General features: G+C 41.5%; 2 protein-coding genes across 4 annotated transcripts in view; both read right to left on the reverse strand.

Annotated features, from left to right (window-relative positions):
• Nucleotides 1-250: 250 nt before the first annotated feature.
• On the reverse strand, nt 251-13,791 carry exosc10 (exosome component 10). Its single transcript, XM_015337040.2, has 25 exons — nt 13,469-13,791; nt 12,844-12,980; nt 12,344-12,467; nt 11,667-11,771; nt 11,220-11,385; nt 10,979-11,087; nt 10,376-10,451; nt 10,179-10,289; nt 9,419-9,562; nt 8,464-8,654; nt 8,173-8,329; nt 7,714-7,862; nt 7,194-7,244; nt 6,473-6,584; nt 6,003-6,053; nt 5,712-5,787; nt 5,535-5,632; nt 4,154-4,249; nt 3,970-4,044; nt 3,501-3,606; nt 2,700-2,773; nt 2,028-2,211; nt 1,260-1,324; nt 741-814; nt 251-653 (listed from the first exon to the last, which is right to left on the reverse strand). Exons 1-25 carry the CDS (start codon nt 13,592-13,594, stop codon nt 623-625), a joined length of 2,688 nt encoding a protein of 895 aa, XP_015192526.2. The 5' UTR covers nt 13,595-13,791; the 3' UTR covers nt 251-622.
• Nucleotides 13,792-14,140: 349 nt separating this feature from the next.
• Nucleotides 14,141-14,856, reverse strand: part of mtor (mechanistic target of rapamycin kinase) — a 97,950-nt gene continuing 97,234 nt past the window's right edge. For all 3 annotated transcript variants that reach the window (XM_015337039.2, XM_069183917.1, XM_006642082.3), the window contains one exon: nt 14,141-14,494. In XM_015337039.2, coding sequence (XP_015192525.2) covers nt 14,479-14,494 — 16 coding nt within the window. In that variant the 3' untranslated portion in view covers nt 14,141-14,478. The remainder of the gene's footprint in view (nt 14,495-14,856) is intronic.

A 14,856-nucleotide genomic window follows, 5' to 3' on the forward strand; every position in this document is an offset into this window, starting at 1 on the left:
ATTTCTAAAATACCACCTTGAAACCAACTTGGAACCACAGAGAAGAGTAAATTTCAAGGTACCCACTTCCTATAACCAAGGGAAAAACTTTGAAAACAAAATGAAAAATGAAAAAAATATGTGACCTGTGAAAATTTGCAGCAAAAAATCAAAATATTACAACATTCCCATGACTTTAATTTTTGAGCACACTAAGCCTAACAGAAGAAGGGTCAATGTTCCTAACAAAGACACAATAAACCACTGGGGATCCCGTTGTCAAATTTATTTTAAAAACATCTGTGAAAACAGTGAAGTAACGGGAGTCATTCCTTACCAAAAACATGTCATGAACACCAGAACAACCAGAAGAGACCACCTCTCTTTTGAACAGTTAAGAGATATCCATAACCAGAGATGGACGCAATTGGCTGTTGGTCAACCGGTAAGTAATGGTCAGTTTAAAACCAAGTCATGTACAAATTCAAAATGTATAAATATGAAAAAGCTTACAGCTCCCCCAAGAAGCTTTTTTTACTATAACTATACGAATATCAGTATCCAAGAAACTGTCCGGAATAATCAAAGCCACAGACCAACATCCAAGGCCTGTTACTTCCAGTACAATATGGTCTTCGTTGTCTTATCTCTTAGGCCAATTGTGCCTAAATCCTCTGTGAAGAAAAAAAAATGAACACGTTATAAGAGCACAATTAGATGAAAGACTACCACAAAAAGGTTTTTTCGGAGTCCATCGTTACCTCTCCGACTTGCCCGCCAGGTAAGACATGCTTTTGTTCCCTGCAGAATTCATCCTGTGCCCTTTGGGGTTTTTCTGAAACAGGTTTCAGTGTGATACAATTATTACCCTTTGGAGACCACCTCCTCTAAAGCAGAATTACACACAGCAACAAAATGTGAATCATAGTGCCTTAAACCTAAAGACAAGAGGCACAATAAAGACTTCTTTCCCTCTGTTCCTTCTCCATGTAATTTTTTCCTAGCGTCTCTGGTGAAATGTGTTTAAAGGTTAATGCCTTCTGATTTGAAATTCCCATCCAGGATACTGTATAGTTGCGAGATTCTCTTAAAATACAATTCTCGAGAAATTGACAAATTTAAAGGTGAAAATAAATTGAAATGAATTGTGCATCTAGCTGGAACCTATCAAAGGCATTTTCAGAAACCAAAATAGAAACAGTAAACTGTAACGGCTTCTACTGACCTATAAAGCAAATGCAATTATACTGAACACAGAACACGATAAAGAAATGTTTTACCTTTCGTTTGGGCTCCTGAGCTTGCTTGTTCGGATCAAACTGTGTGCTTTCCTTGGATTTACCTCCTGAAACAACCAGAGTACATGCAAATCTCATCAGCACCTCATAAAATGTAGAGAAACAGTGGGGAAAACATAAGCTCACATTCTAAAACGCGTCTGGCACAGCTCTGGGTTAACATCGATACTGCCCACCACAAGCATTTCCTGCAAGCAAAATCAGAGTATCTATCCATACTACACAGAATTCCAAAAATCCATTAGGAACAGCCCAACGAAAAGGAGGCAAATATTAAATCTCATCCTCACAAGAGGTGTCATTGAGAGCTGCCAACTACACTAACATCAAAGGCATGATAAATACTGTTATCTTCTCCCACGTCTTGGGAGTTATAAGTGATTCTGATCACCTTGTTTTGAAGCTTGATGTTGGGATGCAGGAAGCACACACGTTTAAATGATTTATTTTACAAGTCAATTAGTAAAAACAGTATTACCGATATGTGGATACTGGTGAAAACGTTTTTGTTTCCTCCTTTACAACTTACACGTCCAATGCACAGCATTCAATACCTTCATGGATGACTGGGTCAATTACATTTTTGATGTCCATTAGAAACTAAAAACAAATCGTTCATGACAACCATGAATATGTCTGTTGACACCAATTTTTTTTAAAGGTGAGGACTAAAAAAGACAGACCGTTCCAGTATAAATTAGGATCGAACGGTTCATGTGCGACTTCAAACATACACTGAAAGAGCCATACCGGCAAAGACTTTGAAATCCGACTTGCTGTAGTCGAAGGGCTTGAAGTCGGCCGGTACAGGAGCACCCTGCTGCGCTGGCTGCTCAGTGGCTTTGGGCCGCTTCCTCTCGGGTTTGGGAATCTCCGCACCGGACTCGCTGGGATTCGGCTGACGTTTCTTCCCTTCCTGCTCAGCCGCTGCCATCTGAGGACAGGAAAAGAGGAGCTGAGCTTCCCTGTGTGCAACTGCTTTTTCATACATCAGGATTTATATATATATATATTTGAGATTTTGATTAAATTTGATGTAATACTCTAGCACGGATGGTCTCCGTAGTTCTGGACAGCGGAGAAATGTCTCAAGAGACAATTACCCTCAAATCCAAGATTACCAGCTTATTAAGACTTGCAGAAACAATTACAATGATCGCCTCAGGGTGATTTAATGTTATTGTTCCTGATGGTTTACTGGAAGTAGACCGAAGAGGTTTTAGAGGGATTCTTGGCTGCAGGAGGAAAAACATGAAAAGCTGTGCTGTTGACCACTTTTTACGATTCTTTCAAGGACAGTAAGAAGTGGTAGCAACTAAGAAGTCTCACATCTAAAAAGTCACACCTTTACACTCTTCAGTTTATCAAGCTTGCAGGCACAAAATGCTTCTGGATTTCAAGAAGATAAAAATTACCACTCACCACCGCTTGCTGACGAACAGTCACAACATTTTGAAGAGATTCTTTGTAATTTTTCTGTGCTTTCTTCCTCTCTTCTGAAAAGCAGAACAGAATTCAGAATGTGAAGTGGCCAATGAGACATAAACAGAAGGGTTTAGTCAAGGGGACGGCAAACAGTCCTACTGCATAATATTTTTTGACCTGGCTTTGCCATTTAGATCAGTTTTAATCTATACAACTTTATAGTGTGTAGTCGTGAATTGAAATGAGCATACTAGAAAATTAAATTTTAGCACTAGGTAAAGTCCCTTCAAGGCTAATATGGTCTCTTACATGAAGACGACCATCTGAAAGGAGCTCCAAGTCAATAAGACATTTGTCCTGATCCCAGATATTTTATTAAATACATATAACTAATTTCTTGCATCTATGCAGTGCTTTGCAATCAAAAAGCTCACAAAGGAAGGGACGCACGAAATTTATCACTGAAGCAGTACCCCGACTTGAGAGAGGTGGGGCAGCCCTCAATTAAATTTAACGGGGACGGCAGAGCTAAAACTCCTACATTTAATGACCAAGTCACAGCAGCAACCTGGCCGATCCTTTAAAGTCTTCCCACCTCAGTACAGATTAGGCATAGCCTGCCGAGATCGATACACAAGGCTTCAATGCTGCAGTGCACAGATTAGAAGGCCTTTTAGGCACTTCTACACAAGGGATCTATTGGCTCAGTGAGCTGTGTGTAACAGGAGAACATTAACCTCGTCATGATTAACAATACAGAGGACAGCAGGGCTTTCCTCCCTCATGCTGGGTGTGTACCTGCAGCTTTCTGGGCTGCTTCTCGGGCCTTCTTCCTTGCCTCTTCTTTTGCCTCTGCATCCTTCTTCTGCTGCTCCTGGCTTAAGAGCTTCCACCTGTTGCTGATCTAACGCACACAAACCAGGACAGAAGAAAATGTTTTATAATCCAGTACCAGAAGGGGGGAGGGGGGGGGGACATACAATATTTTGCAATGCAAAAACCGTTTTAAGAAAAATAAAACTCTGCTGGCATCATATTACTTTAGAAGCATGAGAAAATCATATAAAATATAGTTTAAGCCACAGTTTATAGCTCTGAGCACAGGTAGGCCAACACATACGTAAACTGATAAAAACGCAGACTTACACTAACATATGCAGTCATTAAAAAATGCCAATTAGTTGCCTTTCATACTTAAGATTTCTGGGGCTCTGGACAAAAATGCATCGTCACCTGACTACAGCACTACACTGCCACTTCCACATACCTCGTACACTTTTGATGAAGGGTCGTACTTGGCGTTTTCCGAGAGGTGGATGTTATTATCCTTAGAAGGCAAGTACTGGAGCAGGAAAAAGAAAGAATTGATGAAAAGAAGAAACAAATATAACTTGTATAAAAGCGACAGTTCAAGTAACTAGTTTAAAAAAAAAAACACCACAGCAAGTTACCATTCTGAAGGGATTTTCAAACGACGCCAGTATACTGTGAGCCTTCTGCTGAGCGACGGTGAGATAACCACTCTTCTCCGGGTCTGTGCCAGAGTGCTGGAAGGAAACATTTTCAACCTATTTTAGAGGATCAATGGAATTTGTATTTGAATATCTGTTTGCTTGTCTTATCAGATGCTGGTGAAAAGATAAAAGAGTAATATACCTCAAATACCCCAAAAAGTTTTGTTGAGGATACAGCACTTATGAAATAATTTTGCAATTGAAAGGTTTTTACAATCATGACCCATAATGAAAGAATGAAAAAATCTGCAACTGCTGTATATTATATATACACACATATATAAATTTAATATATTTGTTGTATATTTTATATATTACAAATACCCAGCACTAAAAGTTACTATTTAACCAGATTATGGAAGGTATCAGAGTGATTGCTGGGATCTATTCATTGTTCCTTTACCAAAAGGCATGTTAAGACAGAATAAAGCCCCTTTTAACTACTGCAGCAAGTCATTTCCTTCTATAAGGTGTTAAAGACTTGAATCTCATTTCAAAGAACAGGACACTCAAAGTGCGAGACTTCTGTTACATATCAAAGGACAAGACCAACACAAACATCGTAAAAAGACGTAATTACATATTGAATAGGACAATAGCACTCAATGTGAGAAACTCAGTTGAGCTGGCAGCCCAGTGTGTGATCTCCTGTCACAGCCTGAGGAACAGTGTCTGTCTCCCAATAATGCTCAATATGTTTACAGTATATGTAAATATTTTATGATACGTCTTTGTTGTAAATGTCTGGAATATGTCTGTAGATTTTATTTTACTTTTATTTTGTGTTAATTTTATTATTTCTATTTGCTTTGGCAACACTGATTGTACCGGTGATGCTAATAAAGCACCCTGAATTGAAATTGAATTGAACAAACTTCTTTCTAAGCCTGTACTGTATAAGAGAGATAAGATAAGATCACTTGATTGGCCATATACAGTTTCTTGTATTAGGAATTTGTCTTTTCGCATACCCCAGCTTGCTCTCCACGAGAGACTAAGGTGGGGACAGAGAAGCCTGGCGCCAGAGCGCAGGGTCAGCCATTTATACGGTGCCCCTGGAGCAGATGGGGTTAAGGGCCCAATGGAGTAGGATTCCTCTGCCGGTTGCGGGATACGAACCGGCAAACCTTCCAGCCACAGGCACAGCTCCTTAGCCACAGAACCACCGCATGTAAGAGTTGGTCAATCCTTGCAGCGCAGGGTGCCAAGTTGCTGTACTTATTGGGCTCGATTAAAACTGAAACCACGCTCCTGCTCTTCTGATGAAATATTTTCCACAACATCGCCCACGGCACACTTTTCATTTAAAGGGCCTTACTTCAAAGATGGTGATCTTGGCGGAAGCAAGCAGAGAGCTCCAATCGTCAGAAGCTCCCGTCTCCTCAGAGAACAGCGCCCCTTGCTTCACTGGAGCTCCTGTAGAAGACAAACAGGACTGAGATGGGCAGAACCGCTCATGAGCTCTGAAACCCAGCGGAGTGAGAAAGTGTCTTACCATGGGAGGTGAAATCTGGGAAGTCATCCTCAGAGACATGAGAATCGTCATGAGGGCCAAACAACACGTTCTTGGACTGTTCAGCACATGAAAGAACAAGAAACCCAAACGTCAGATGAGGACAAAAAGGAACATTAAATCATTTTGCTCCATATTAACGCAGGCTTATACAATTACATATTTTAGATGCTAAATTGGAGAATTATCCAATTATCGCATAACAATGACAGTTCAGTCTTAATTTTCACCACCCATAAATCTTACCACAATCAGAAGAAAAACTCAACAGACCTTTCTCTTGAGAGTAAATCCTTTTTTCTTTTCTGAAGTCACAGGTTCTGTCTGAAGGGGGGGGAAAACATTTTTAAACGTACATAAGCATATTAAATAAACTACGGCATGACAAAGCACAGAAAGAACAACTACCAAAAAAAAAACTTCACAGGCTACGCCGAGAATAAATTTTTCAGACGGCACGTCTTTCAAAGCATTTTAGTCATTACACGGTCTATTAAACGGTCAGGCTGGCCGACGTTTAAAAACAAGCCTTGATGATAATTGAAAGTTTTAATAGCCAAGTACATTGTTCTGTACAAAAATGAGGAAAGTGCACACCAAGACAACCGAGCGAACACACATGATGCTGACGATTTGGATTTCTCTTATCGGCACGGTAAACTATGGAAACATGAGACCACGAGGTCCCGTACGAGCTGATGTCCGACACGGGCAGTGTGCTTGTGTAGAGGGCAGGTTCTTACCTTGAGCAGGGGCGTCTCCCGGGCCTGCTGCACCAGTAGGTGCAGCTCATTCACCTGCTGGCGAACCAGAGGCGGCACCGGGTTGCAGCAGGCAATGATGCCCTGGGGTTCTCTGGGAAACAAAGCGAGGCCAGTGAACAACCCCGATGCCAACACGACGCCTGTGCTTCCATCGCAAATACTCACTTAGAACAAGATCACTAATCACACATCTGAGACAGTTCCCCCCTTGACAGGAGGGGATTCTGACTGCCTGAACAGGCTAGATTTATTCAATTCACCTACAAATCATTTTTGTTTTTATTTAAGGGCTTTCAGAATTTGTTCTGTTCACATAAAGCATGAAATGGTCTGTCTCCAGATTAATTTTACATACTTATTACGTGAGCAAAAATCAAGCTCCAGGATCTGCACTTTTGGCTTCCATGCAGTCTTCTCATGCACAGCACTGTGACTGTGGAAACGTCTCATGTAGCAGGGCAGCAAGACTTAAACTCTTTCAAAATCTGTTTAGACCCAGCTTTCGACTGAAGCCTTTAATGTGCAATCTAGCTTTATTCTTGGTTTCACAAAATCATTCTTCCCCCCTGCACCACTTTTTTTATTTTGTTGAGAGTATTAGAAGTGGGCTACTGAACTGTGCTTTATCGTTTCCTGGAATCAAATTAATAATAATATAATGGTGGAAAACGACAAACACAGAAGATCTGATCAGACTTACCTTGGCAGCTCTTCTGAAATTTTAATCAGCATGTGGTTAGGCAAGACATACCTGGGACACAGAAGATGGGACAGAAAGACAGAAATGTATTATGTGATGTGTTTGCAGGCTTGATCTGAAGGTGCTGAAACAAAACAGGTTCTAAAACTAATGAACATTCGTACGGCTGGACCAGCACCTTTTTTTCTGCGAACACGATCAAAGAACAAAACATGTGCTCAAAGGATTAAAAAAATAATATTAATTTCATCCCAGTGCATTACTGCAAAGCACATGACTAAAACAATTCAGCCGACTCCATTATGCTTTTGCACGCAGCCAGCAAGGTCACCAACAGGTTCTCAACCACCAACAGATTCATCAACCGAGACAAATCTGGTTTAAAATCCTAATAAAGAAAAAGCAGAGGATGGATGCCCTGAAGGCTTGCCATGTGGACAGGCAGTGGCCCCGGCACACGCTGATGCCAGGAGCACAGGGCGGTGCCCTTCATCGCCTGTGGAAAAAAGCGCTCCTGTACCCCGTGCTCTCGTCTTCTTGTCGGGCCAGCTTGTCCCTCCAGGCGTACAAGAGGCGCAAGGCTGCCAGCTGCTGCACATTGAACATCCGCTTCTGCTTCCTGTACAGCTCCAGGTACGACTCCTCCGTGAAGATGGGCTTGGTGTATTTCTGTAGCGGGTCAAGTAAGGCCTGTTACACGCTGCGCCGAGCTTCGCGTGGTGTGGGTCAAAGAACGCACACAAAACAAACCAAGATAAACCTGCGCACGCTTCAAGAACCGCGGATAACGCTAAACTGTCAATGTCAGAGGGACGAGAAAGCACCAAACGCAAGGCTGAAAAAATTAAGATAACTCTCAGCGAAAGGAAAAACAGAACTACTTTTTCTAAGCAAACGGGAGATGGCATTAAAATTAGCCCTGCTTCAAAGTGTAGAGTGACCTAAAATGAATCTTTCATGAATACTGTAAGCACTCTACCTTGAGTGCAACGTCCCTGCTCTTCTGCCAGACCATCTGCAAGAGGGCCGGCTGCTCGTTGCCACACTCATACAGCTCCTTGCACAGGCGGTCATACACATACAGCAGGTAATGGGTGTCTGCACGGGCGTACTGGAACATCTCTTCCGGCAGCGGTCTGGAAACACAGAACCACACTAATGGCACCCGGGCTTGCAGCACCCCGTTTTTCACTGGTCTTGCACAGAAAAAAAAACGCAGAGTGCTGCAATTTCAAAGCATGGGAAGAGAACACTGAGGACCTGGAATTACCTTATTCGCCAGTCTGCCAGCTGGTACTGTTTGTCAGAATCGACGCCACAGTACAGCTTTAACAGGTGGTCCAGGGAATGCCTGCCTAGGTTGAGCACACGCGCAGCCTGGTGAGTGTCAAACATGTTCACAACATACAGCCCAAAATCCTTCTGTAGCCACTCAATATCCGAGTCAGCGCCATGAAAAACCTTGAAGAAACAAAGCAAAGACACCACTTTAAGGACCATGTTAGAAACCAACCCTCAACACACCTACCAACCACAAAAAATACAAACAGGCTCCTTCCTTGTTGAATCCCTTAAAAAACAAATCAACCAAATTATATTATCCCTATTACGTAAATATCTTTACAAGACTTTAGCTGAGCTTTATATTGTTTTATACAACTGAAACTACAGAAGCTTAATAGCATCATGGAGAAAATATGCTCTGCATTCAAACAAGATAGTATTGTATCTAACTTTAGCACATTTTGAGTGTGATATAATTACAATTAGATATTAATACAGTAGGCACTACTGTTTATGAATGCATTACGCGTTAACAATGTTACCTTGCAATAATGCAAAAAAGGTTTGTTTAAACGATCAAAAAAAAAAACTTCCTCTGTGGGACTAATAAGCTTCCATATGAAACATTATAACCGTAGCCTGAGGTTAGAAATGAGAGGTGGCCATTCAGCTCATCATTTAATTGTTGAAAGCTCATTAGTCCCAAGACTCTCATCAAAGTTTTGACAGACATCAAGGAAGCAGCTTCAACAACATGGTTATGCAGTTTTTTCCAGAACCCCACACCCCTTCAGGGAAAAAACTGTTCCTCAAGTCAGTCCTCAAAGGACCCCCAATTAGCTTCTGCAATAAAAAACTTGCTTATGCCAAGCATTCCCATAATTCCAAGTCCTGTTGTAACTTAAACGGTAGTGCCAATGGCGGAGCATTCCTACACAGACCTTAACGATGGAGGGATCTGTGAAGGTCTCATTGAGGATGTACATCTCACTGCGCAACTCCAATGTATCAATAATGAAATCTTCGTCTCTGGTCGAGATCTGCATCAGACAGGTCAATCCCAGGAAACTCCTGTAGGAATGGTGCTGAAGGAAACAATACGTGATCAGGCGGAATGGATGGAGCAATTTCGTTTTTTAGGAAGGCTTTTAATAATATCTGCAAGGTGTACAGTGGACTCTCCCACCACATAAAAGCAACAGCCATTAGACATGAACGCTGTTTTAAATTTTAATGCTGCCAAATTATTATTACTTCACACGATGACCCCAGGTGGCATGGTGGCACCGTGGTTACCTGCCTTGCATTGCTGGGGCTCTGGGTTCATTTCCCGTTGTACTATGTGTGTGGAGATTGTATGTTCTCCCCAGGTTGACATGGGTTTTCCCTGGTGGGGGTGTGTGTGTGTCCTGCAATGGACTGCTGCCCCATCCAGGGTGCATCCTGTCCTGAGCTCGCAGTTGAAAGGTCAGGCTCCAGCTCTCCCCAAAACCCTGTACTGTGGTAAAGTGGTCTAGAAAATGAACAGATGGATGGATGGATAAGATGGCCTGAGAAAAATCAAGCTATATTAAAGGAGGGAACGTGCTGAAATAAAAATCCGCACTTCAGAATTAACTTTGAAGGGCCGTGTTCTGGGAGCTCAGGTCACATATGTCTAGGTACAAAACACAGAAAAGGGCAACTGGCTTTAAAACAAACCTCCAGATCCACCGCAAACTCAGAGCACTTGGCCAGTTTTTCATTCAGTTCAACCAGGTCCTCCAGCGAGTTGATAAATTGGCAATTTGTTTCTGCCAGCGGTTTATACATCTGGAAAACAGCAATGAGAACTGACATGTTTCTACAAAACCCTTGCATTACAATAAAAGATACATAAGGGAGTCTACAACACCTACTTGGGGTTCTGGCTTGGAAAGCAAATTCTCTGGCACAGTAAAATGGTCCAGCTCATACTGATATGGGTGAGCAAACCTGCAGATAGAAAGATAAGTCTCAGAGATCTGACTTCACATTCAAATCTTAGGGACATGCATTTCAATTATAAAAGACCTACAAATGCCTTGCTAAAAAGAATAGAAAGTCAGTGAACGAATACTATTCTGCATGTTCTTCAGAACTTCACCAGTGAAACAATAAATTGCACCCCAGTGCAAACAATTACTGCAGATACAGACTGATGAGGACTCCCATCCTTCAATCACGGCTAGTAGTGAGGTGCTACCCTCTACCATAGTGAAAGAAGGGTAATTAAACATTTACCCAGGCTTTTAGAAGAAAACATTTTGATTTCAAGAAAGTATATAAGTTGTGTGGCAGATTCCAAGCAATACAATATAAAGGTTACAAATAAGAGCATTACAATCAACTCCTCTTAGACTTAACTGGTTAGTTTTAGGCAAATGCCTTAAAGCAATACAAGACACGATAAAGTCCACTCCACGGTACACTTGTTTTATTTTACAATGGTATATATATCCAATAACCACTGGCTCTCTCACATGTCATCTAGATGCTGCTGTGTTCTCTGCTGGTGGATAAAATCTGCCAGTGCTGGAGGCACATCCAGATCTTCAGGCCTCTCCTTGCGGATTTTTTGGTCTGTAAAATCTTAAAAAGACAAACGAGTAAAAAGAATCAGACCTACAATGTCAAAGACTGATCATCATACCTGCATTGCCTCATACAAATTCCTTTTCCAGATGACATTTGCAAGGTCAAAGACGCTTGGGACCAACTTACACGTTGGAAGGGATTTCAGCGCGTTGGGTTTGACGAAGATCTTGGGGACGAAGGGTGTGTTAGAATTGTCGACCTTCTCCCGAAACTTCAGCTGAGGACGCTGAATGTTTTTTGCGTGCAGAAGGCGAAATGTCTCAGACTTGGCCGCCTTGCTGGAATCCCTGCTCTAGGAATCAAGAGACAAGGGACTTTTGCTGGATGCTATTAAACAGAGCAAGTTATGAAAAAACAAAGGTAAGCACGAGACATCCACTTTTCTAAAGCCAGACAGACTGTGAATTGGGAATTCCGAACCCTACAATGGCTTTCCAAAACGGAGATGGAAGGGGTCTACTGTGGGAAGCCAGGAGTATGGAATTTACAGATTGATAGAAGTTCCGATTTATCCAACACCTGAAGCCTGTGAATTGGCTTCGTGAGTTCATGGTTAGCCATGAGCGGTCTTACCTTGCGGTTCCAGCTAGATACGATGGTCTTTGGAGGCTGAATACCAGCTGGTAAGATGGGCTGCTGGTTCCTGTTCACTCCTGAAGCCTCATCCAGTAGTATTCCCTGCAAAAACAACAACAGATATAATTTAAAGCCAATCATGACAAGTTAGATATATCAAGGGTTTGAGAAGAATATGCATTAAAAGAATTATACATCAACTCAGAATCAGCTTTAAGCAGGGCTCCTCAAGATTTGCAATACAAGTTATAGTTTAGTAACCAAAATGCTGGTTTAACAAACCTGGTTGGTGAAGGGTGCCAATTTGTTTTTGTGTGCTTTATACTGCTCTTGAACGGCTTTTTTACCAATTCAGCCTTTATTGTCTCATTTTACAGCACACTCCCAACAAAACACAATGACGGACAAAATCTTAGCAACCAAAAAGTCAGTGCAACAGTGTTACAGCTTTTAAAACTATCTCTGCCCTTCGAGCTGCTTTGATTAATCTGATAGTTGCTTTTTATCCAAAACGATTACTGTTTTTGTAAACGGTTCTCAGTTTTAAAGTTTGGACTCTCGTTCAAAGGAGTGAGACCCATGACCTTTTGGGCAGACCAGAGCCCTAAGCCTTCTACCATTCTGGACCTGGTTTTACATTGAAAAGGCTGTCCAGGAAAAAGATTATACTGTACCACTCTCTCCAGTATGACATCATTGGAGTCAACCAGCAAGTCGAATCTCTCCTCCAGGCCAGTCACTTTGTTGCGATCTCTCATGTGAGATTTGCAGCCATGGTACTGCATCAGTTGACTCATACTGCAAATACATCCATTACATCGTCACAAGCAATCTTAAAGACACTAGAAACACTTCAGAGATTTACAATGTCTCTGTATATTTTCATGTATGAATTCATGTACACAATTATATGCATGCATGCATAAGCTGATAATGCAAATAAAACTAATAACACAGAGAGAGCTTCAGACAAACTAGTAAAAATCTGACTGATCTAAACAGCACTTCACTACTACCAGATCAGCTACTGACGTAGCTAGAAAGAACTCCTAGGACTGTACACGCATGAAGTCGCTTTTACACAGGATCTAAACGATACAGTTATTAATTTCACCAGCATCCATTCAATGCTTTTTATGTTACATACTGAATCACATTTACTATAACTGCCTACCATTGCAAAAGTCTTTCTCCCTGCGTTTCGCAGAACTCCTGGAATCCGGGAAAGCTCCGGTAGAAGTCGAATTCGTCCCCAGCCTGCGGCAGATTTGCAGAAGCTTTCGTGGCCGCTACTACAGTTCCCAAGCCGTGCTGTAAAACAGATTCAAAGAGCCACTTGTCAAGAGCAGCCAGTCAAAAACCAATTGAAACTAAACAACCGAAACACGATACAGATGCGTATGCTCGTACAATTTAAGGTTTATACTCCACAACGGCAGTGCTTCTTATCGAGCATATCACACTGTGGATTTTGCACACTTTTTTAATGGTACTTCTTAAAACGTCGGGAAAGGTAAAACCAGACATTTCCACGTTAACAGCAAAGCTCGTTGCATTTTTAGGGGGAACGCACGGAGATAAAAATCTGCACCTTGTGGTATAATACTTAAAAAACGGTAGCCATCACTCATAGAGCCTTATAAAGCGTGACTACTCTGCACCTTAATCACACCGTCTTTTTTTATTAATTACACCGTTTACAGCTGAGCTGGTAAACACGCCACTCGTGAACCCTTATTCACCCACAGGCCTTTATACGAGAATGACCGGGGGTATTCACCAATAATTCGTCCACAAACCTTCACAAATGAATCGGCATCCTTAAAGCCGGGCAAAAGTTCTGGTTTTTCGCCCTCTGCCTCTTCGTTTGTCGGAGAAATATTATTTCCCTTGCCTCTGCCACTCCTGCTCGTGGACGCTGCCATCTTGAAAATGTTAAAGTCACGCGAGACGTGGACTCCTCTTAGGGGAGGGGGAGGAACCGGGCGGCATGGCCGAAGAAAATAATAAATAATAAGACCAACAGTACCTAATCAAAGTATGATAACAATAATAATCCCTTGTATTTATATAAAACTTTCATTTCAAAGTGCTCCTCCGCCGCCACCACTCTAGAGCAGCACTCTTTTTGAGTAAAACGAGACAACGATTCGACACCAGCAGATTCGATACACAACAGACATCGCTATGAGGTTCAGAAATAGGTTTACCACATAAAGCCTACAATGCAACTTTATCAGGACAGTGGGGGTAATGTCCCTTCTCATTTATTTCGTGTTAGGTGATTTATTTAAATTACATATTGGATAAAGCTGCTTTTGCTTTCAAATCTACATTTGGCCAACCAATGCAAAAGTACAAGATTGAAGAAAAGTCAACCCAATAGTATTCATATGAAACGCATTTACTTTTTAAAGTTACAATTCAGTAATACATTTTTTTAACAAAGGAACACACAGAGTATGCAAATGTCTTTTTTTATCTACTATTTATTGCCAAAGAAAACTTACAGTACATTACAGCAGACTGATATTAATTCAAAAGTTTATGGTGAGTAAATTAAATTAAATTTAGTTTATATTTAACTCATTTTAACAGTACGCAAGTGGCATTTCACAACATTCCAAGTCCACAGCAGTAACCTCATTTGAGTTCAGTTTAGGTTTAAATTGCGTTCAGGGCTTTCAAAATGTGCCATTAACACTGCTATACGTCTCCATGTCTGGAACTGCGGAGTCTGTTTTGTGGTGATCGGCATGGCGCCAAGTGTTAGTGAACGGTGTAGAGAGAAAAAGATGTAGGAGCTCTGCTACCAAAATGGACACCTGTAGGAGGAGAAAAGGAAAAACAAGTCAGATGCCTCAGATTGCAGATTTCCTTTTGTTCAAGGGGAGATTTGATGTGTCAGCTTGCTTTTTCTGCAGAAATACAAATTCTTTCAGTACAAAAAAATCCCAATAAAACAAAACCTAACTCCTCGTCGGAATCCCAGTCTTAACCTTTTGTAGGCTTCACCTCTGTCTACAGAAGGGCAGAACTCCTAATCCCCAGACACAGTATTACACAACAATCCTTTAGTTTGCTTTGGTATATTTGGTATATTTACCACCCTGGCCGAACCCTTCTTGCCTACATCATCTATCGTTCTCCTACAGTGACAAGCTGTTGTCTGGACATATCTGAAGAA

Source organism: Lepisosteus oculatus, chromosome 25 (assembly GCF_040954835.1).
Source record: "Lepisosteus oculatus isolate fLepOcu1 chromosome 25, fLepOcu1.hap2, whole genome shotgun sequence".
In the NCBI taxonomy this organism is placed as follows: Eukaryota; Metazoa; Chordata; class Actinopteri; order Semionotiformes; family Lepisosteidae; genus Lepisosteus; species Lepisosteus oculatus.